The sequence below is a fragment of the Sinohyriopsis cumingii genome, chromosome 12 (genome assembly GCF_028554795.1).
Source record: "Sinohyriopsis cumingii isolate HCF-2022 chromosome 12, ASM2855479v2, whole genome shotgun sequence".
Classification (NCBI taxonomy): domain Eukaryota; kingdom Metazoa; phylum Mollusca; class Bivalvia; order Unionida; family Unionidae; genus Sinohyriopsis; species Sinohyriopsis cumingii.
Genome location: NC_142972.1, coordinates 115604705 through 115624455, shown reverse-complemented (window position 1 = coordinate 115624455; position 19751 = coordinate 115604705). Strand labels below are relative to the sequence as shown.

Below are 19751 nucleotides of genomic sequence, written 5' to 3'. Positions count from 1 at the left end.
TTCGTCTAAAGCTTTCTGGTGAAAGAGTTGCAGTCGTTGCAAGAGTTGACCGTACTTTTGCGATTTTTCTGTTTCGGACAAATCTTGGCGATCCATCAAGGATTGCAATTCGTGTTGTAACTGGGACATCTCGCTCAAATGGGGATTGGGAGGTAAATGCGGGGTGTGTTGTTCTTGCCACCGATGGTATTCCATCCATCGTTTGTAAGGCACTAAAGCTAGTTTTCGTCCTTCCATGGGGTTGTCAGGGGTCGATTCTGAGATCTTGGAACTTCCGAGGCCTTTTTATCTTGCTCCCACCAGTCCTCCCAACATGGTTCCCAAGACTCCTTTCAGTATGGGACCTAACAAGAGAGGTAAAATATCTCCACGTTGCACTAACATCTTCTTTTTTTGACGAATGGGAATTTTCTTTTGAACCATTTGGCGAAGAACGTGACGATGTTTGCCTAAGCATTGTTTCTGGTGTTTGGACAAAGGGATCGTGCCTTTCAAAACGTTCAAACAACATTCGCACACGGTATCGATGACCTCTTTGGAGGCCGTTTGAATGAGTTTTTTGTCGTAGGGGTGGAGAAGCTTTGGACAGGACAGATAACATGTCCCCATGTTTGGCTAAACGTGGTGGCAGTCCTTTCCTTTTCTTTCCTTGGGGTTTTCTGGAGGGTGACATCTTTGAGTCTTCAGGAGCACCAAAAAACACTGATACCCCGACTTGGTCACAGGCCTTTTTTATACTGGAACGCGTCGCCACTGATTGTCTTGACGTCGTATTAGTTTGAGGACAGGCATGACACGTCGTGCAGGGGTACGTAACGGACTAAATCGAGCCAATTCTTGCTTGGACAAATCCAGTAAACCTTGTAACATGCCCGATCTTTCTTGAACTTTGATTTTGGGAGAGGTACTTTGTGAGCAGCAGCCACTGCCACTAAATTGGAAGGTCCTGCCACTGGGGAAGTTCTTTTGGGGGTCATCAACGGAGAAGTTCTTGGTGTGATCAACGTCTCCAAGTACTCTTCAGTTCTGGGTGTCATTAACGGAGAAGTGGACAAACGTGAGGCTGCCGGAGACGCAGTCACCGCCGTGGCAGGTCGTGGTTTGCGAGTGTAAGGTTGCGTCCTGGCCGAAGTGCCTCTCTTGCGACTAGTTTTCTGTGGACTTTTCTTTTTCTGGGGACTTTTTCTCTGTTTCTTTTTCTGGGGGCTTCTTTTCTTTTTCCGGGGTGGTGGTGTCTGGTCAGAGGAGGGCCCTGCCACTGGAGAAGTTCTCCTTGGGGACCTGGTCTTTTTCTTCTCGGGGCTTCGTTGGACTTTTGTCTTGGGTATAACTTTGGGGGCATTAGGATCCCATCTTAAGAGTGAGCGAATGATGACCCCTCCTAGAGTACCACTCCCTCCAGGTTTCAAAATGATTTGCTTTTTGGTTTGAGTGTCGATGCGGGGATCGGCCAGTTGGACCAAAGCGACTTTGTTTCGATCGAAAAAGCGTTTGGTTTGATGAGGAATCTGAATGATTCCTTGGAGTAATTGACGTGCCGTCACCGTGAACCATCGTAAGACTTCTTTGAGACTAGCTTCTAAGACACGAGCTCGTGTTTGTGGATCTTTTTCTCGACTGATGCCATACAAGGCACGAATCAATTTGACGGGAAGATGCGACTGAAGGGACGTCATGTTCACACTGTGTGAGACAGACGAAAAAGGGTCTGAGGCTTTTATAGATTTTTTTATGGGGAGTGAAATGAAGTCGAGGACGGAGACGTGAACAGGACAGGCCCTCCGTCTTGGCACCAGTGGTGAAACAAGTGGGTACGAAATCGCAAATCCTCGGGAGTCGTAGGTTTCAAATCGACGAGTAAATAGGCGTGTGGCGTTTGAGTGGCATCGTCGTACGCCTGAGTCAGCCAAGGCGTTCCTAACTGTTTGGCTAAGACTTGCACTTGCGATTTATCTCGAGGGCTTTTAAACAAGACCACGTAATGCGCATTGAGACTGATGGTGCGATGGGCTTTACTTTGTTGAAACAAATTTTGGGTGATGTAAACGACACTGGCATTACGGTGATGCCCTTTGCGCGTGAACCACAGTTTAATTTCTTCTTCGTCTTCTCCTAACATGTCGTCGAAAAGGACCAAATGGGTTAGACGGGAGTCAGAGACGATGCCATCGTCTTCTTTAGGAATGCCTTCCACAAACACGATGGAATCGCCTTGACTTTCTCGCAAGAGGCTGTACGCCGATTGCCACTCTTTGTAACACCACACGATTCGTTGAGGGGGTCGATCGATCAAATGATGTTTATGTTCGATCAAACGTTTGACGAATTCGGTTTTGCCTGAACCGCTAGGTCCAGCAATGAGCATGTTAAAGGGATGGCGAAGATACAAAGCCTCCCAACTGGCACGATCTAAGTGTTCGTCGATTACTTTGACAGTAGAGGAAGAGGGAGCAGAGACAGCAGAGGTAGCCATAGTGTGAGAAATGTCACTTGTGACACGAAAAACAAACAAGACAAGAGTTTATATACTTTTTCAGAACACGTTTATTGAATGTTTTTTTCAAACATGAATACGAAAGACAAAAATACATAAAAGCCAAAGGCTTAAGTACAAGAATAAAAGGCACATGATAACCATGAACGTGGAATAAACACAAGTGTCTGTACAACATGTTTTGGGTAAAGTTCTAACCAGTTCTATAGTAGGGGGTAAGGTCACACAAGTGTCCTCCCGAAAGGGTCTTTCAGGCCTGTCCACGACAGTCCTGTCCTGGGTGACGGGTTCTTCTGGCACCGTCACTAACACAGGTTGAAAAGTAACTTTTTTCCTTGAATAACTCTCGTGCATACTGGGCCACCTCTTGTGTCCAAGCCTCAAAACCCTGGTCTCGGTGATGTCCAACATTTGACTCCTAACCAATCTGGTTTCTTCTTCGTCAACGACATGGTAAGTTACTTCAATGAACAATGAACTATTGGTCTTGGACGTTGTCCCTTTTTATATGCTGACCAATATCGATGTGACCGTACGGCAACGTAAAGTGATTGGGAAGTCTCACTCGCTTCTGGTACACGATTTGATAGATTTTTTCCAGGGGCCGACTGACGATGTGGTGAGTGGGTAAACGTACAATCTTGTTCGGTTGATAAGTGGTCACTTTAAAGTTTGCATCCTCTCCCGATTGCAAGGCTTCTTTCAATACCCCAAAGTTGACCACTCGACTGGTACGATGATTCAGAGTCAGTCCTTTCACTTTGCACGTCGTGTGCACTTCTCCTTGTTTGTCCCGGTATTCGTAGCCGTAATTTTTGGGACCACCATTGACGAAACTTAGAATCTTGTCGTCGGGATGCTCGTCTGTCCAGGCTCCTAAACGGTCTCCTTCGATGTCAGGGTGCTGTTGAATCGGGTGATGGATGTAAATGCAACTGTCCGTGTCAAAGTACAGGACGCGTTCTTCTAACAGTTCTAAAGCTTCGTACAATTTTAAGCGAGCATGAGCTGTCACGTAAGCCGCAATGATGACATTTCCAAAAGGGTCGTCTTGTACAAAGTCCAGATCTTCTTCGTAATTGACCAAGATCAAATCCTCTCGAACGACGTCCACGTGTTTCATGTATTTGGTTTTGTCGTGAATCATCTGGAAGTAGCGGGAAGGTTCTGTCAAATATTCCGTCTTGGGTAAACACGGTCGTTGTGCCATTTTACCCCACAAGCAATTTAACATCACTTTGGCAAACGATCGCCTGCCTTCGTTTTTTTCGATGTGGTCTAAAGAGATGCCTTCTTGTGCATAGTATTTCTCTTTGAATTGTATTTGGTCTTCGGGAGTGTGACACCAGGAAGGATAGCCGCTGGCTTCTTGTTTCAGTTTCAAAAAGGCATCCACGTAGTCGGCGAAAATGCCTTTCTGAGTAGGGTCACCCTTGTGGTACTGTTGTGTCTTGGGAAAGTGGCAAATTTCGTACACTTCTAACAGTTGGTATCCCATGTCCAGAGCTTTGAACAATTCCACGCTGACCCAGGTTCCCGTCAAGGCACGTTCTTCCTGGCTGTGATGGCAAGGTTGGTCCTGGTTGCACGTTTCGGCACAAGTACGGCACAAGGGAAACATCAGTTTGCCTTGACAATGGTGAGGTAAGACGGGATGGTATAGGTTCGTGGGAGGCAAAACTTTACACTTGATCAAGCCTTCGTATTGTCGAATGTTTTTCAGGTCGATGTGTTCCGTCAACAATTGCAGGTGCTCTACGGGAAAGCGACAATATTTGCACACGTAGGGATACAGTGAACACACGTCCAAGTATTTGATTTCTTCTCCTTTCTCTTCGTCGGCTTGGTACAGCAAACAGGTGGCATTGGTCCTTCCTCCGTACAAACTATCCCTCGGGTAGAGCGGGTCCATGAACTGGTAACTTTCCACGAGACGTTTAAACTCGGGATCGGTTTTCATACGGTGATCGTACTCGTGTTCCCACATTTCCACCACCTGGTACCCTTGCTGTTCTAACTTTAGGCGTCACTGACAAGTGTCCTGGTACAAGTCTTCCATGGTTCGTTGCAAAAACTGATTTTTAGTGTCACGGTCAGGGTAACAGACGGGACATCCGTGAAATAAGCAACCGTTAAACTCGTACACGATCTTGGGGTTTTCCAAGTCCCAGCCATCTACCGAATACGTTCCGATGGTCTTTTCGCCTCCTCCGTTGCGGGCATGCTGAATCCATTTGTCTTCCTTGTCGCACAAGTAATGTAACCAACGTAGGGCTTTGACCGAGTATTGACGCTTGACATAGTGGGTCGTTTGAGGACTGATGACAGCCAGGGTCTTTTCAGGCATGAATCGTTGGCGGTACACTAAGGAACACGCTTTGGCAATGGTGCAAGCTTCTTTCAAAGGATCGACCCCTCCGTGTTCCATGAACAGTTCTCGAAATTTTCCACAGCAACGTCGTAAAGTGTCCACGTCGGAACGACAATACTTTAACATTTCTTCCTGAAAGTCGAAGGGGTCAGAGGCATGAGCCTGGTACCAAGCGTAGAAATCTTCTCGTTGTTCGGTACGCATGTTGTCGGGGTCGTAATAGTGAGCCTCAGGTAAATGGGGTAGAACGGCATGTTGATTGGCTTCCGTATTGAAAAAGTGTGGAAAGTACCCTTTAGCCATTTCTGTCATTCCAAACGTTTTAGGCATTCGACTCAAAGGCATGGCCAAGTAACTCATCGAATCTTTAAACTGTACTTGTCCCACTTGCATGAAAATGATTTTGGCTCCGTTCAAAGTGACTTTAGGACGTTCGGTGCCTTGTTCCGTATAGTATCTGAGAAGAAACTGTCCATCGTATCCGGAGAAATTGTGAGCCATCACCGTGGCATGACGATGACAATCTCCGTAACGTTCGATGTCCTCTTGGCTCCACGTCTTGTCGATGGGGTCTAAGACCCATTGGGCAAAATCGGCTAACGTGTTTGGTCCCCGAAAGATTTTTTCACGCCCTCCGGGAATCTTGCTGCAGTGAGGGCAATGACTGAAGATAGGTTCTTGAATGCACTTCTCGCACGCTCGATGAGCCACGCAGAAATTAGGAATGTGAATGCCGGTCTCTTGCATGCATTCGAAATCGAAAAAGATGAAATTACCTTTCTTCTTGTGACCGTCCTCTTTCTCTGGTGGGGGTTGGTATTTTTGCACGTAGCATTGGTGTTCCAAGTCCACGATGCGGTGACAAATGTGACATTTTTTTTTCCTGAACATACGTGTGCCTTGGTACTATTGGTACGTATGGATTGTCTACACGTTGGGCACAATCTCAAGAGTTGACAAGCAGATTTCTGCTGTGAACCTTGCGTCTTCAGATGTTGTTGGTAACAGGTAGGACTGACAAACGTGCGCAAACAAGTCGAACAAGGCACTGGTCCTTCGCTCAGATAGGGTGGAGAGGCCAAACATCCTGGGCATTTCATTCCACAATGCTTGTGTTGCTCTCGATTGTTATAACCATAGTCACATTTCTCACAATAATAACTGTATCCCAGGAATCCAGTGATACTGGTAATGGTATCGAAATGGTCATCGTGATGATAGACATGAATGTATTTTCCGTCCTTAAAATCTTGGCCTCGAAACAACAGAGTTCCACGCATTTCTTGAGGGTGCACTTTCAAGGTGTAGCGTGGAGCTAGGGCATCTTGCAATTTTTGCATCTCAGGAATGCCACAGGGTGTGTCTTTGGACAGTCCGGCTTGTTGTAACAGGAGTTCTGCTTCATTTCGTTGTTTGGCTCGGTCGGATTGTTGAATAGTGTTCCAGGTTCTTTTCCATTCTACCGTGTCGTTCTTGTTGTCATAGGTTCGTCCCACCACGATGGCACGGGCTAAACACATCTGGTCTTGAGGGTTGTTAATTCGGACGAGACTCTTTTTGGTGTTGCGAAGGTCGTCCACCAATAACATCTTTTTGCATCCAGTTCTTGAGGAGGAGAGACGTGGGCCATTTTCAGTGTGGCTTTACCATCGGTGATGTCAAACTGGTCATTAGATTGTTGCACCTGTTGTATCTTGTCCATGACTTTGGAAGGGGTCAGTTCTGCGGGTCTGCTAAACTCGATCCAAACAGGGGATTTCAAACCGTCGTGATCTATGGATAGTGTCAAGCGATCGTCTTCTTTGGCTTGACATTGTCGCTTGAGTGCGGTGAGCAAAGAATCCCACATCTCGGTGATAAACCCTTCTGCTTTCTCCAAGGGTACGTCGGCCTTGAAATCTTTAAACTTCACCGTGTAGGTGTAAGCCGTGGTTCTAAATTTTCTAGAGGAGCGCTTTTCCGTCTCTCGAATGGAATAGTACTTTTCAGGGTTGACTAAGGGTGGTGAACTTGGTTTAGAGGGTTCGGATTCTGGTTCACTCATGTCCTCTTCAAAATCACTGGCATGAATTTGTGCCAAGATTTCAGCCCTGGTACGAGGCGATAAATCACGTTTCTGCCTCTTACTTTCTTCTTCTTCTTCTTTCTTCTCGAATGAATAGGATCGTTTCATCTTGAGTGCAAAACGTCAAATGACTCAAGTTTAAACACCATAGACTAATTTATAGTCTTGGCAAACCAGCGTATATAAAAAGGGTGTGTGTCTTGTCCTTTCACTATTCATTTCACTCTCAAGCCGAGCACAACGATGGAAGAGACTACCCAGATGGAACGTTTCGTCAGAGCTTTGCGAGGGGTCATTAGAAAATTCTCTTCAGACCAGCCCACGGACTACTCTCCTTCCTTTCGAGATAAAAGTCAAGATACTTGCTATATCTGTCAGAAGAAAGGGCATTGGTCTTCAGAGTGTCCAGACCGTCAAAAAAGAAAAAAAAAACAGGGGCTAAAAAAGACAAAAGTCAAGATACCTGTTATTATTGTAAAGAAAAAGGACATTGGTCTCCAGATTGCCCAAAAAAGAAACAAGAGGAGTCAGAAGAAAAGAAGGATTCTTCAGAAGAAGAGAGGGATTCTTCGGAAGAAGAGAGGGATTCTTCGAAAGAAGAGAGGGATTCTTCAGAGGAAGAGGAGGAAGAAAGAAGACAATTCTATTTAAAAGAGGCAAAGAAACAGGAGAAGAAAAGAAGAAGGGAAGAAAATGAGGAAAAAACGGTGAAGAAATTCAAAAAACAGAGAGACTAAATAATGAGAAAGAAGAAGTGTACGAACTTTTTAAAGTGTTCTGTGGTGAATTGTGAATTGGATTGTAAAAAATGGATAAAAGAATACATGAATGATATAAGGTAAGTGTCTTTGAGTTTTGATTTTAAAATAAGAAGCTACACTCAAGCACTCATACACAGACACGTACTATAAGGGTAAAATGGGTGGGGTTTATTTTTGAGTTATTGGCAAATTGAAATTGTATTTCTTTTCGAGAAATGTGGGTAGCACTGAAAAGGGCCTTTTTTATGGTGTAGGAGTGAGTTTAACCAATCAACTTTAACTGCCTTAAGCCTTTGCCACGGCGAAGGCCTACTTCTGATGATTGGGTTGAAATCACTAAGGGTGGTAGGACAGGCTTAGTCACAGGGTTGGCGTGTTTAGCTCGGGAAGGTCGTATTCTCTTCGGTCGTGATAAAGAAGTCTGATACATTTGTTTCAGACTTCTTAACTCCGCTAAAATGTCCAACAGTACCGTAGCCGTTTGATTTTCACCCTCTTGTTTCTTTGCTGCTACTTCTTCTTGCTGTTGTTGTTTTTTTTCTTACCTCTTCTTGTTGCTGTTGCTGTTGCTGTAGGAGAAAAGCTTGTTCCGCTTCCTTTTGTCGTTGCATAAATTTCTCCAATTCTTCTTTCTGTCTCTGTCTAAAATTCTCCACTTGCGGTAATGAAGAAGGTAACGAAGGTTCCGGAACAAATTCTTGCGAGGTAAGAAAATCCACAAAATCCCAATGTACCTCTTCTGAAAGTAAGTCCGGGTTCCCTTGGGCAGTCTCCCCTGCTGGTGCACCCCAATGGATCGTTTTCTGAGTTTCCGTCATGTTGAATCACTGTCGCATAGATTGACTGCACACAAGCGCTAACGAATCTATATAGACCACGTGACGTCACAGACTGCTCTCTTCGGATTGGATGCGAGCTGACTGAATTTTGTAACGCGTGTCCGGATTGGTGAATGAATTCAATCTGTTTCAATCCTTCCTGTACCTATAAATAAGCGCAGTTCAGTGCATTGATTCACCTATTCTCGTCGCTTCAAGATGTGGACCACAGTTGAGTCATCCACCCTTGTGTCTTCCATGATGTTTAGGACGGACATGCTCATGTATGTCAGGTCCAAGTGGACTGTTGTTGATAGGACAGATACTAGTCAATGGATGAGGAGAGTTTACATAGAAAGACAAGGATGTCTCAAGAGGGTACTTGTGTATGGACCGGCAGTTAGAAGGAGTTTAAGAAGAAGAAGAAGAAGATGTGACAGATGCCATCTATGTTAATATTAATATTAACATAAACCCAAAGGCCCTTTTCAGGGCCAGCCATATTTCTCGAAAAGAGATAGCCTTTCCATTGCCTACCCCTTTTTTTAAAAAAATTTAAAAAAAAAAAAATCCCATGTTCAATTTCCCTTGACGCTATAAAGTCCCACCCTGTTTAAATTCCTTTGACGCTAAACCGTCCCACGATTTTTCTCCATGTTAATTTCCCTTGACGCTAATCTGACCCACGATTTTTCTCCATGTTAAATTTCCCTTGACGCTAATCTGACCCAGGGGTCTCTGTAATGCTAATTCCCATTGACGGTAAAGTGCCCCCATTTACTACTTACATGGCTTCTAACCATTTCCTTTGTTCTTGACTTACGTAATCGCGGGCAGGCAACGTGACAGAGCTACATGTAATCGGTTTTCTTTATGCAAGCGTTTTCCTCATGCAGAATTGGGTGAACCGAACGCAGTATTTAGAAATGGCTAAACATGTAAATAACGTTGTACGCGTTAACGGAACACTAGCACATTTTCTTTCATATAGAAAGCATCGACATTAAGTACACAAAAAGGTGGAAAACACTTGTAGGAAATCACAGAAATGTGAACAAATACAATACATACTTAAAAGTTATTTAGAATACTACATTTACAAGTTAAAAAGGAAAATAAACCACACTCTGTTCAAGAAATCGGCCCCTATATTTTCCTACCCACTAATCCCCTCGATTAGTAAATGGTATGGCTGTGAAGACAATGCTCAGCGCGGCAATCTTGCACTGGCGACTTTTGCTTTATTCAAATACATGAAAGGCTGATTTTCTATTTCGAGGACAAATTCCGAAAAGTTGGGTGTGACATTTTCCTATTCCCTACACCAGTTCCAAACAATTCTTTCCGATCACGGAGTAGTTTTTCCTCCCGAGGAAGCAATTTTATACTAACATAAGTAATGGGTAACTTCATCCCCACTTGCTCTTGTAACAAAACTTCTTCTAATCCAGTGTCGGACGCATCAGTTCTCAATAAGAACGACTTTTGCAACTGAAAAAAAACTCGCTAGGATAGGTGTACTGATAAATTTTCCCTTAAGAACGTTAAAAGCTCTATCGTGGCATGCAGCCAAAGAAACTTGATTGGTTGCCCTTTCTTAGTTATGCCTGTTAAGGGAATAGCATTAGCAACACTTTTTGGAACGAATTTCCTGTAAAAAGCCAATCAACCTAATGAAGGCTCGAATTTGTTTCTTGGTTTCTGGTCTAGGGGTATCTCGGGTCACTTCAATTGTGTCAAGGTGTGGTTTTAACTTGCCCGGACCAGTTTACTAGATGGCCTAATCATTTCATGTTAAAAATATGTTTTCCAACTCTTGGTGGCGTCTAGATGTGAAACTGGCCTTATCAAAGTTTGTCGAATAGGTCGATTAATACTCTAATACAACCATCACAGATATGCATTTGGGTCTTAACCGTGTAACAGAAAGAAAGTGAAACAAACAAGTTTAGTAAAATCAACAAGATTTCGAATTAGTGAAGATATTAATCGTGAAGTGCAGTCATATCTAATTCAGTATTGTTATGACTCTATGGTCTTAAGCTACGTAACAGAAAGAAACAAAGCCAATATGTTTTGTAAAATTCAACAAACAATTTATTTCCATAGAATACAAAGTGAAAACATAAAATAAACTTACAGTATTGTGAATTAAATCCAAAATAATCCTAAATGTTCTATCATGAATCCAAAAGTATAGTGTTCCGAATGAATTCCAACAGTCTCAAATATCCTCGTGTATAATCCAGAATGTCTTTGAATCAGTTATCATTAAATCACAAAGTAGTTGTTTTACTCCAAAAAGTCAAGGAGTACTTTGTAATTAAAATGAATAACTTAAATAAATAATTACTCTCAAATTATTTCTAAACACAACTATAAATGACTCCACAGACTGATCATGAAATAGGAATGAATAATTGTGTACCAAAACCCTATTTATACATGTTTCACTTCACCTATATAGCAATAGAATTTTTATTTTAAAAAATCAAATGGAAAATTCCATCAAACTGTAAACATATCCATTTCAAGAACACTCTAAGCTAGTAAAGAAGGTCAGGTATTGACTACAAATTAGCGAATCTCTTGTTTACTTTGTTGATTTATGACAAAAACCAGGTCGGCAAAACATACATTTCTTAAAACCCTAAATCACGAACATAATAGAAGAAAGGTACACAGTATAAATTAAATATACATAACGTTATATGTGTTAATAAAATATATACACACGAGGAACGTTCTACATCTATTTTAAATCAGACAAAATATTTTACAAATAACGAGAAGATTCGATTGTGTTAACAAAATGCATTACTGAATATAACAAAATTTATTGCAACATTAAATGCAAAAAGATATTTAAGGAAAATAACTATCAACACATAGACACAGCAAATATTTATAATTCTTAAAAATACATTTGTATAAATTTGATTCAACAATACATATTTTCGACTAGCAGTCTTTCCCATGTCTTTCTCCCCGACTTCGCGCGTCCTAGCGGTATTTAGTAGGACCGTCCCATCTATGCTGCATCATCTGAGATGTTAAAAAAGACTTTGAATAGCACGCTAATTTGTGGCCCTTGTTACTTACTGATGTTTGAAAGCTGCATTTGCCTTTTTGTGATTTTTGGACATACCCGTCCCCTAACGATGCTGGATTATTATAATTTTGATTGATGGTATAACATAATCAAGTGCGTTGCAACTGCAACTTTGAGGTCACATGATTCCAATATGACCTTTTCGTTGCTAAATTTAGCAAAAGATGAATATACAAATACTTTTCTATTTTTAACCCTATACAATTTTAATTTCAAGTGCATTCTTCTTTATACATCAATTAATAAAGTAAAGATGCCCATTACATTTTATATTCAAAATTTTGGAGGAAAATTTTCGGGAATTTTCGTCGGAGGTGACTGGCATGTTTACGAACAGAAACATCATGGCCGGGGTGACGCCATGTCGATGGCCTTAGTATGGAATTGAAAACTCAGGAATAATCCTGATGTTTGCCCTAAGACGGCCAGAGTTTTTTGACAGAAAGACTGAAGATTTAATAGAAGTGCATATTATTAGGGGAGAGATAGAAAGCTTCAAAGAAATTTGGAGCTTTCGCTGATGATTTACGGATTAATATGAATCTTGATTCATTATCTTTTGCTCTAGCAGAAATAAGTTATTCAGTGGCAAATTTAACGAAGAAGAACTTTAAGGCTAGTGTAACGGAAATCAGTCATGTAAGTATTGATTGCAGAAGTTTGCAACATGAGTAGCATTTTTACAGGGATAATGCTTATGCACACTCTTTGTTCATTATACCCCACCCCTTTCCCCTTCACTTCAAAGTTTAATGCACATTTATTCGTATTTGTTTCTGGAAAAGGGGAAGGTTATTGATAAAACCCACTCCCCTTCTCCCAGTCAGTAAGGTGACTAACTCAAAGGGTTCGAAATCTAACATGTCGCTTAGTCCTACAATGTAAGACCTCGACCTTGATATTTGTTTTGGGCGTCGAGGTCTTGCTGCTTAAATGACGGTGCTGTGTAGCATGTTTTTATGTACTGACTGACATCGTATCTTAAGTAAAATTTTCAGGAATATCTCGCACACCTGGCAGCCTATATTTGTGCTTTTGCACAAATTAAAGTTATAATCTATTATTCAGACTTGGCTTACTCTGTAGTCTGAGTTTTCTCAGACCCTTGCCACCCCATTTTTGATATTTGGACATTTATGTTGGGGTGTAGGGTCAGAGTCCATTCCGTATCAAAAAGTTGGAATTTGCTAACACAATTTGGTGCCGGCATGGGGTAGCCGCTTATTTGCTGGTACAGCAAACTTGAATGACCTTTTATCAAGACATACCTGCATGAAATCGATATGAATTTATTTTCTCAGAAATTTCAATCATAGCATTCATTCTGTCTTTAATTCACTGACAGACAAGACGAAAGTACATTGTTGCTGAAATTTGATCTGGATCTGGCCATTTGCATTCCTAGTCCTGTGACTTCACAACTCTCGCAACCTACATGTCAATGACATCAGAGGTCAGACAGTCACATGATATCAACAATAAACAATTTCTGATGTTGCTGTAGGAAAACAAATTGAAGATATAAATGAAAGTCATGTAATTTTTATAGCAAAATGAAGAATAAAAAAACAAATTTCCTTAAATAAATATTTATTGTGAAAACAACAAACGAAAATCACCACGCCGGTGGCCTAATGGTTAGAGCGTCCACCTTGGATGTGGGAGGTCGCGGGTTCGAACCTCTGCCGAGTCATACCAAAGACTTACAAAAATGGTACTAACAGCTGCCTCTCTTGGCGCACAGCATTAAGAGATTAGTGTTAGGACTGGTCAGCCTGGTGTCAGGATAATGTGACTGGGTGGGACATCATGCTACATACTGAAAAATTGTTAAAGCTTCGTTAAAAATCTAAATCACACACACACATAACCGAAAGTCTGTAAATGTTGCAGGAAACCAGATTCACTATGCTGAGAGCACGTCAGTGTGGTAGTCACGTGACACCAACAAAAACATCACTGACATGTGGTCGGTACTTCTTGAAAATGGTTTTCACCACCCAGCTGTGATACTGACAGGTTTATGATCGTTGTTCTCATAATACAAAAATTATAACTGTTGAGAATTAAGCGTGCACTATATTTATTTACAAACATTAAGTGACTTGTGTATAATAGTCCAAATTAAATGCACAACTTTGGAGATTTGTTTATTGTCGATATCACATGACTGTATGACCTTTATGTCATTGACATGTTGGCTGCGAGATTTGTATAGTCAGCGGATTAAAGGCTTGATGAATGCTATGCTCATGATTTTTGAGAAAATAAATCATATTCCTGTCGATTTCATGCAGGTATATCTTGATGAAAGGTTGTTCAAGTTTGCTGTGCCAGCTAGTAAGTGGCTACCCCATGCCAGCACCAAATGGTGTCGGTAAATTCCAACTTTTTGATACGGGATGGACTCTAACCCTACACCCCAACATAAATATCCAAATATCAAAATGGGGTGACAAGGGTCACAGGAAACTTACTCAAATGTCCTTTTCCTAATAAATTCAAATTTGCTTGCCTACATTTCACTTTTGTGGACAGCGATTGAAGCCGGGAATGCCGAATCAGGGTTAAGTTGAAGTATTATACTTTAACGAAATAAATAAAAAATATTGTGTCTATATTGCCTATTGGAAAAGTAAGCAGCATTTTGTTTCGTTCAAGATGCATATCCCCACATAACCAATTTGAACATACCTTGGCATACTTCGACTACCGTCGCATTTCAACAAGTTCAAATGTCTGTCAATGGAACATGATAATGCATCCATTTGCAAGTGTCGGATTTTCATCCTACCAGATAAAGACAGCACAGTAATTATATTAATTACACATAAAGTTGTGAAAGAGTGTTGATATAGGCTGCCAGATGTATGAGATATTATTGAAACTTTGACTACTCGTTCCAGTGTCAACCAGCATCAGAACACACTACACATGGCTATTATTTGGGTAGTAAGTAGCACTAAAACATAAATAATGTGGTATGTCTTACACTGTAGGACTAACTTGTCTCTATATTTGATTTTTGATCTGTTTCTTCAAATTAGGTATCATGTGTGCACTGCCAGAGAGTTGAATTGAGCATAAAGGGATTATGCAAAGTTACATGCCCCAGATCTTGGGTAAAGGAGATTGATATATCTGTTAATCAATTGTCTGTACCTAATGGTTATTTTGGTCAAAAGATGATGTGTGCACAGGCTTTGACTCCTTACTTTTATAAGCATCACTGTGCACGCTTTTAATCCATTTTATTTTAATCCTTGTGCCATGTATGGAACACATATTTTACCATATTGACAAAAATAGAGCCAAGAGTTTGTTTATCAGAGGATTTGAATGGCTATATATTGTCATAAAATCACCTGGGTTTGTATTTCATTTTGTGATGGACAGAAATACTTCTTATTTCTAGTGATTATAACATGTACTTTTCAAGTGACAACTTTACACAATATTTTTGATTCCATGCTCAGGGCTGCTGGTACACCTGTTTTAACTGATATGTTGGTGGTTTCATGTAAAAGTGAATGGTCATTTATTGTTTCTACCAGTGTCTTTGCCAATTTATTGATTTGAAATATAAATTAAAATTATAGAAAAGAAATTGTAATCTCTTCATTGATTCCATCAAGCTTTACAAGAATAAAGAATGGCAAAATAAAGCCATTGAGAATTGTTACAGTTGTAATATCACATTGACAATTAAAACCATTCTCAGTTGCCTTAAATTTTAATTAATTTATTATAATACTGAATAAATTTTAATTAATTTATTACAATACTGAATATTTCTTAGTGAATGAGCATCAAAACATATCAAAGTGGATCTAACTTTTAAGCATCAATTGAAATGTCCAAATTTAATTAAATTCAGTTGGCCACATATCTTTGCATATAACTTTGTTTACATAGTGCTCGCATTTAACAGAACAACTAAACAAGAGCTACTGCCCTTTTTAACAGTTCTTCTTTGGCATTACTGGCATCCTTCCAGTTCTCATCAGTAATGCAAACATTGTTTCCTTTTTCACAATCTGTTTTTGTTATATTTTCAATACCTTGACAGCGAAATCGTAGTAGGTATGTCTTTTTTAAGAAATTAATGCATAAATCTTCAATACAGGCATTTCTAACAAAAATAGTAAGATTGAAACAGCGAACATAGCCCTACTGTATCTGATCTTTTACACCTTTAAGGCACTGTACTATTTTTATTGGGGGAATTTATTTTATGTTTAGTATGTGGTTCCCATTCTATTTTATATCAAATGTCTTAGCATTAATAATCAGTGACAATCCAGATGTTTATATATTAATGCTACAGTAGATGCATACAAGGATGGCACTGGCATTTAAAAAGTTGTCACCCAAAAAATCGCCAACCTCAATATTTCGTTGCCAATTTTCAATAAATGTCACCATTTTCATAATACGGTACTATCCTCTTTATCTCTACATCCTCTGGGACAAGGTAATATTGTCGACATAAGTGGATATTTAGATTGGGGGGGGCTGAAAATAAATTGAAATTTCGCATACATGTGTCATTGGCTAGGATTTCGATAGAGGAAAAACAAGGAAATTTTGATTAAATGAAGAGAACTACTCTGAAATACATTTGTGTATTGACAACTTACATTTGTGTAAAAAAAAATACATGGATTTGAATACTCGATCATATGTTAGAAAATTCATGTACGAGTCAGATTCATTAGAGAACACAACTCAAATGTATCTATAAAAAACATTAGTCCTCATTTTATCTATAAAAAAAGTTTCACATTCATGTGAGATGTACCACCTTCATTTAACTCGATGGCCAGATATCTATTGTTTCTAAATATTTTAACTTTAATGTTGCCATTGGTAGCGATCGTAAGTTTAAACTTCTTTTATGTTCCAATCACTATGAAAAATGAAACGAGGCTTTTTTTTAAAGTTTGTTGCTGACTTCCTTTGATCAAAGGTCATTGGCTTGCTTTGATGAAGATTCACTTGTTATTGAAGGTGCCGCTAAAGGAGCTCTTTGAATGACCTAATGAATGCTCATTTGTTATTACTGTGGCAAAATCAGATAGTTGTAAAACATTGATGGAGACATCTTTTGTTTTCATTTGCTTAGTATATGTATACAGAATGATGAATGCTCCAGAGGTAATCTGTTTTCTTTGAAGTTTCAGCAATACTAATTTTTTCTGGTACATTTTTCAAAAAGAAAACAAATTGCCATCGTCAGGTTGATTGTAGTCATTTGGTTCACGCTTTGGTCGATTGTAGCTGGTCAGGTAACATGATTATTTGGGTTATATTACATATAATAAGGCCAGACATCAGCATAAGCGGATTATGAAATAATAATGCTGTGTTAGGGTGGTTTGTCAGTATGAACAAAGGATTTGTATATGTAACAATAGATTCCAGTCTAATTTTATATCCAAGTTTGCGAGGCTTTTCCTCTAATGGTGCCATTGAATTTCTCAACTCCAAACCAAACACTTTATACAATTTTTTACAGCCAGAAATATTGTTGCCAAAAAGATTGACAGATGGTATATTTCATCGCCAATAAGGATAAACATTAAAATTTGTGACATTGGCGAAGCCCAGCATGATCCCTGATATAGCAGATTACAGAAAATTCATTTCTTTTGAGGAGATTAATCCATCCATGCTGTTTTCTATCACAGACCGGATATAGTTGTTGTTGTGGATGGCCACATCCTGGCTCATAGTGGATGGATTAAGTTTTATTGTCCCATTTATAAAATCTGAGCAATACTGGTATGCAATAGTGGATTCATCTACATGACATGGAAATTGTCAGCTGAGTTACCCTAGATAGTGTAGAATGTTCTTTTTAATCTAAACACAATACCCTTTAATATTCAAAGACTTTCTCAACAAAGTGAATTCCAAAAGTCTTTTTTTTAAAGCTTATATCTTGTTAATTTGATAACGTTAAGCTTTTTGACAACAAGAAACATTTCATTTATAGTTCAAGTCACATGGGTCATGTATGTGCATTTACTCATTTTAAATTAAATAAATTGTTCTTTTAAAATTTAACACCAAATTTCTTCAACCAAAGTCTATTCAATCTTGATTTTTTTATGATCTGCACCTTAACTGTCACCCAGAAACTTCCCAATGAAAATTATCAATCTCTGCGGTCTTTTGCAATGGGGGCCATTTAATAAACTTTGGTCAAAATAAGAGCTACTCGAGATGGAATCGTCACAATCGAGAGTTGTACGAAATTGTTTATCAATATGCATAGCTTTCATTGTGACATCACAGCACACCACATTCAATCTGGTTTGTACTGGATCACACCTTTAGGTTCATTTCGTCCAAAAATAACTGTGTAGATCAACATTGATTTTGCTGTATGCACCTCTCAGGGCATCTAAATAATGATCTTCCAAAGGAATACGGATGTATATGAATCCAAATGAAGTGAATACTTGCCACTTAAAGGTATGTATGATCAAATACTAACAAATGACACCCATTACTGAATTAGACGGTGTTGAATGTCTACATCACCTGTGTGACTTGTATTATAATATTGTTTCTTTAACATCAAAGTGGCATTGACCAGTAACTAATGGTAACTGTCCTAATTTAGAGTGCAAGTCATAATAGATTTTGTCTCCATGCTCTTCTTATGCAGTGGGGGATGGGGTAAAAGAGGGGATATTATATAGCTTCAGATAAATAGAATCTGTACATAATCAGGTTTGGCGTATGTCAGGGTTTTAGCTGCTAAATGATATTGCCATGTTTTAAGATTATTTTGGTTTTACAGGGGTTTTTTGTGTAAAATTTAAATTTATGATCAAAATTTGTTTTGATGTTCTTCAGGGTAGAAGATATTAAAAACGGAAAGCTTTTGAACCAGAAAACATGCTTGATCTTGATTCAAGTATACTGAAGATTAAATTTTGAAGGGTTTCACTGTATTTGGTTTGCTTTATATGCAGTATGAAACCAGCTTTATGCAATGATATAAGATCCTAACGTCGGTGCTTCTGAATCAAAATTCATGTTTCGCAGACTGATATATTTTTAGTTTTGTAGTGTTATTGTTTTTAATGATTTTTGATCAATAGTTGATCTTTATTTTGAGAGACCAATCTGCAATCGTGACCAGTAGCTGCTAAGAACTGTCCAGAATGACTGTTGTTGGCTTAAGCAGAAAGCTGCCATAACATGCATGAAAGCTGACTTCAGAGTAAAAATGTCACTTCTCAGCTAGTTCCTGATGACAAATTCTCAAAAATATTAACAAAAAACTTTTTCCATTATAATAACTGCTGTCTGCAGAGAGCTTTGTATGCATTGAAGTGAGAGTTTAGTAATCATTAAAAGTACTGTTTAAAATTTTTACAGGAGATCCAGCACAAAATACAGCAATCATTACTAAAAATAACAGCATTTTAAACAGCTGTTTTAAAAGAAAAAAACGGGAGCAGAATTTTACCAACTTTGACAGCAATGATACTGGCATTAAGGCCTTTCGGTATTGGACAGAATGCTGCTGTGCCATCAAATATGCATGGACATGAGAGAAGCCTTGAAACTGTTATCATGTGATCTTCTGCAGAATTATTTTGATTTGTATTACTTGGGCATTTGCAATTGGTTATAAGGTTTATATTGGCAAGTGAACCATTTTGTTGTTAAAGTTTAAAGAATAATTTGTTAGTCATTCAATTATTAAAGAAATAAAATGACAAAATTTTTAATACTTTTACAGCTTGTCTCGCAACACGGAGTTGAAGCTGATAGGCATCTATTCCGGTGCCTGTTCTCCCATGTTGATTTCAGCAGTGATGGTAAAAGCAGTGGCAAAGACTTGCATCAGGTATGTTTGTTCAGTTTTATATCTTTACATCTGGTAGAGAACCTTTGTTTCGTAAGAATAAAAAAAAACAATGTCATTATTTTAGAGAACAACATTCCATAGATATTGGGTATACATTTCATTATCTTAAAAATGTTTTATCCTACATAGGTATTACCAGAAATTATGTAACATTTCCTATCAGTGCCAACTTTACCAGCAATTTGCCTTAGCATATCACAATGTATTTTGAAATTAGGTAGTGTCATACCATTTAAATG

General features: G+C 39.3%; 1 protein-coding gene across 5 annotated transcripts in view; it reads left to right on the top strand.

Moving 5' to 3' along the window:
- The first annotated feature begins 11963 nt into the window (after positions 1–11963).
- The window catches only part of LOC149787295 (CCR4-NOT transcription complex subunit 1-like), a 120637-nt gene continuing 112849 nt past the window's right edge, over positions 11964–19751 (top strand). For all 5 annotated transcript variants that reach the window (XM_089977833.1, XM_089977831.1, XM_089977832.1 and 2 more), the window contains exons 1-2: positions 11964–12260; positions 19384–19491. In XM_089977833.1, the coding sequence (XP_089833959.1) occupies positions 12159–12260; positions 19384–19491 (210 nt within the window). In that variant the 5' untranslated portion in view covers positions 11964–12158. The remainder of the gene's footprint in view (positions 12261–19383; positions 19492–19751) is intronic.